Source organism: Alligator sinensis, unplaced genomic scaffold (assembly GCF_000455745.1).
Source record: "Alligator sinensis unplaced genomic scaffold, ASM45574v1 scaffold692_1, whole genome shotgun sequence".
In the NCBI taxonomy this organism is placed as follows: Eukaryota; Metazoa; Chordata; order Crocodylia; family Alligatoridae; genus Alligator; species Alligator sinensis.
In genome coordinates, this window is record NW_005842238.1 from 618,525 (window position 1) to 622,987 (window position 4,463).

At 44.3% G+C, this 4,463-nt stretch overlaps 1 protein-coding gene across 1 annotated transcript in view; it reads left to right on the forward strand.

Moving 5' to 3' along the window:
• The window catches only part of PEBP1 (phosphatidylethanolamine binding protein 1), a gene marked incomplete at its 5' end in the record, with an annotated part of 4,007 nt that extends 2,111 nt beyond the window's left edge, over positions 1-1,896 (forward strand). The window contains one exon of the mRNA XM_025208570.1: positions 584-1,896. Within this exon, the coding sequence (XP_025064355.1) occupies positions 584-801 (218 nt within the window). The remainder of the gene's footprint in view (positions 1-583) is intronic.
• Between the last annotated feature and the right edge of the window lie 2,567 nt (positions 1,897-4,463).

A 4,463-nucleotide genomic window follows, 5' to 3' on the forward strand; every position in this document is an offset into this window, starting at 1 on the left:
CCCCCCCCATGTTCCCAGAAGGGGTACATATGCTGAAAATCCTTGCTTTAAAGTAAACTTGCCACACTTGACATCATCCTCTGACCCTCACCCCTGTGCCCTTTGGTAGGAATTGTATTGTTGCTGAACAGTTAGCTGTAGCTTTAAGTCACTATTGGAGTGTGCCAGATGGATCTGGAAAAAACTGACTATTGCCTTGTGGCTAACGCACTACTTTTTCTATTGAGACCCCCTTGAAATGGATTGAGTAGCTCATAAGACCCTTGCCACCTTAATAATAATGTTTCCTTCAAATAGTTCTTCCCAGTGGCCTTGAATTAGTTCCTGCTACATAAATGTTAAAAGTATGACATCCTGACCATGGAACTGAGAACGATTCCCTCCTATACTATGGTCTCTGCCCTGTCCTATGGCCTTCCTTGCACAGCAACAAAACTAACAAGTGAAAGTTACCTTTTAGCCAAAACCTCATTGTGTTGGGGAGGAGCTTATACAATTGCATAGTACAATACTTCCTTAACTTGGAAACAAATAAGTACCTTGTGTTAACCAGAAGCATCTTCCTTTCTCACCCAATCTGCAGGTCTTCACCGGTACGTGTGGCTGGTTTATGAGCAGCCGCAGCAACTGACCTGTGATGAGCCCATCCTGTCTAACCGATCTGGTGACCATCGTGGAAAATTCAAAGTAGCTTCATTTCGCAACAAGTATAAGCTGGGAGTTCCAGTGGCAGGCACATGCTACCAGGCAGAGTGGGATGACTACGTGCCCAAGCTCTATGAGCAACTGTCTGGGAAGTAGAGGCAGTGGCTTCACCCCCACCCCGCTCGGTACCCCTCCTTCCCAAACTTTTTATCCCTTAGAATAGGTGTCTAGAGGGGTATGTACTATCCCTTTAGGGAGATGAGTTTTGCCCACAAAAAGTCTCAGTAGCTTAGTATTTAACTAGAGCAACTTCTTCTACCTGTCCCAGCTGCCCTTGTGAGATCTGTTTTGCTTTCTTTCCTTGCTCTACACACAGAGAGTGGAATCAGAGCTTTGTAACATCTGTATGCCCCACCCCTGCCCTGCATGAACTCGGGCACCTAAATGCCTTTTAAAGAGCTGGACCCAAATTCCACAGACTGCTGTTGTGTTACGTGTCTTTAGCTCTTTAAAAACCGGGACCTTATTGGCTTGCAGCAAGGGATCTCTATTTAGACTGATTTTAAAAAGGTAAAGGAGAAATTCTAGACCCTGTGTGGATACACTTTTGCTCACTGTTGCCCAGGGGTGCTAGTACACCAACACAGATTGGCTAAGTGAAAAGCTTAGAACTGCTGATGCCTTGTGAATAGCCTATAGCTCAGAAGCCCAGTGAGAAGGAAACTGTCTTTTCTTATCCCTTGACAAAGATAATCTGAGATTTTTGGTAAGAGCTCATCTGAACTTGCATCCTACTACATTCATGATCCAATACCTAATTTCATAAAATGATATTTGACTTGGCAAATAGCAGAAAAGCAAAAATTCAATCCCTTTCTGTGTCAACATATTACCTACAATACCAGGAGAAAGTGATGTTTAGTAGCTAGCAAAAAGTTCTACATTAACCTGTTGACAGTGAAAGAGCAATTACTTTAGTAAAGTTGGTATCATTGCGCTTGATCCTTTAAGGAGGTTGTTCCTGTGTTTCATAAGCAGTATTAATTTGACCCTATTATCTGGTTTGATCTCCCTACACTGAGCACAAGGGGACAAAACTAATATGGGAAGGTTGCTTTAAACATGACTTCCTGTTGCTGGCTTTTCTGGTGGGTTACAAACTCTACTTTTGTCCTGTGCAAGCTGTATTGTGACGCAATGTTAATTTTGTTGCTTTTTGCTTAGAGTTCAATTAAAAAGAACTTAAAGACGCCCAGGCTCTTATTCCTTCTTTACTGAAGTGTCTCTATAAACTGCCATTGCTGTCATGCTGCCTTCTGACTTGATCAGCTTCTTTCAACATCTTGGTCTAAGGGTACAAAGGTTTCTAGTCAGCACAAAGCGTAGGGTGTGTTTCTATACCACTACCCTGTTTTGCTTTAAGCATGACCTCTGCTGCTCTGAGCTCTTGTGAGCAGGGACTATCAATACTTGAAACTGGTTTGATATGTGGGAGAACAGACAAAGCGTGTGAAACCAGGGTTGGTCAACTCATAGCCAGCAGGCCACATGCAGCCTCTCGGGGGTTAAACTGCAGACTCCTGCTCTTGTTCCTTGCTTTGCTCTCTTGTTGGCAGAGTCCTTTCCCTCCTGTAGCTTTCTCTGGCTCACCGTGCTCTTGGGGGCAGGGTTAAAGGAGACCTGGGCACTCTGTGACATCTGCACTGGTACAGTGGAGGAGTCCCTCCTGGGCAGGGAGGCAGAGGTAAGGTGCATCACATCCATGTGTGCAGGGGGCCTGTATAATGTGCAGTTGGGAGGTCTGTGAAACTGGAGGCCCCTGTATTAACCTGGGAGTAGGCCTAGCACATGCTCAGTCATCACATTCTCTGAAGGGTTTCCCCCACCTAAAACTAGTCCCTACACAACAGCCACACTAGTGCTCTGCATAGGTGGAAATAGCTACAGGAAGTATACAGCAGAAACAGGCTTCAGAAACTTTAGAAAACTGATCTAACATCATACCTACCCCTTCCTTGTGAGCTGCTAGCAGGTGCTTTGCTGGAGCAGTGAACAAAAAAACCAGTAGTTTGAAAAACCAGCCAGACCATTTAACGAGCCTGTCAGTCAAATTTCCTGTTGTCTGGGCTTATTTGATCCAGGAGTGACAGCCATGCTTATGTTGGTGGTACACAAGCCAGAATACATGCCTACATGCAAATGACCTGGAAGTCTTGCTCAAAATAGTTTTGCCTTTGAAGAACAGAGTCCAAGATGAATGGAGGGAGGTGTGCAGCTGGAGAGAGGTATATATAACATTCAGAGTCCAAGCAGTTACACTAATAGCACATGTCCTAATGAAGTCTGCTTGCAGAGGGTAAGATGTGAACAGAGCAGCAATTCATATAGCACAGCTGCACAGTGCTCTCTGGAAAACACCTTAATCCTCCAGCTGTCCAGAAGCCACCGTCTCTCTCAGGGTTAGGGCAAGTAACTTGCTTGCTGTCCCAAATAATGTTTAGGGGGTCAAGCTCTAATTAGTCTTACACCTAAAGACAGTACAGTCTTAATCTATTTTGAAGAAACAGCTGAGTTTTAAAGCCATCCTGTGGGCTGCAGAAAACAATCTGCAGTTGCCATGGGGGAAATGGACCAAGATCTAGCTCCTTCCCTAGGCATTGGAGAAGAGACTAATCATTATTTTATAGGACTAACCAGGAAGAACTATTTCACTCCAGTTTTCAACCCCTTAACCTGAACCAAACTGGATGAATTTTCTCCTTTGCTATGTTGTTCCTCCTTAAGAATCTTTAATCCAGTCATCATTGTAGGGGGAAGGCAAGTTAGACCATCTTCCGCCCCCTAACTTCTCTCCTCTGGTAAGGAGAGGTTGATAGGCTTACAGAGAAAGTTAACTCCTTGCTAAGAAGTGTTTTACTTCAAGACCAGTGATTCTTAACTGGGGTGCTGCAGCACCCTCAAGTGCCTTGAGAAACTTTCAAGGGTGTCACACAATGTTAGCACTGTTAGGTGTGCAAACATGAGTCACAAGATAAACCCAGAGATTTCAAACAGGAATCCATAGCATTAAAAACATTCTGATCTGTTGTGGTTTTGCTGAGCAATTTGAAACAGAAAAGCTGCTCTAGTATTTTTCCATAGTTTAAAAAAAAAAAAAAAGAAAACTAAGAGCTAGCATTTTCTAAGGGGTGCCTCAAATCTGAAAAGGTTGCGAACCATTGCTTTAGACAAATGCCACATCACGTTCTTTAATTCTTTGGTAGGGATAGCCAGGGAACAATGCAAGCTGCAGCTGGCTCACTAATAGGAAATAACACATCATGGAGCATCATTCCCGCTCAGTGCTGGAAGGACCCTTATCCCCTGGCTGGGCTAACTTTTAGGAGAGCAGAGAAAGACTTCAGCCTCCCCAGAGAGTGCTGACAGCATTGTTCCTTTTCTCCTCCTGCTCCCAGTCTATGGCCAGCTCCTCCAGGCAGCAGATCTGTAGCAAGTGTTGCTGATGTGGTAGCCAACCCAGCAGCAGCTTTCCCTCAGCCCTAGCACAGACAACAGTTTGCTCACTTTGCAATATTTACCAACTGTCCATTTTATGACCTTTCTGGACACAAGACAAAAATCTCTAACCACTCCAAATTGCACAAAATACAATCACTACAGCAGTAAGTCTCCTGGTCACTGCAGAGTTGAAGGCCCTGCCACTGCCAGTTTGCAAGACAGCAAGGCCAATGTTCAGGTGTGTCAATAACTTTATTAAAGGCTATGAAGTACCTACAACCAGTAGCAGTTTTTTATGTGATCCTGTGATGAAATGCACT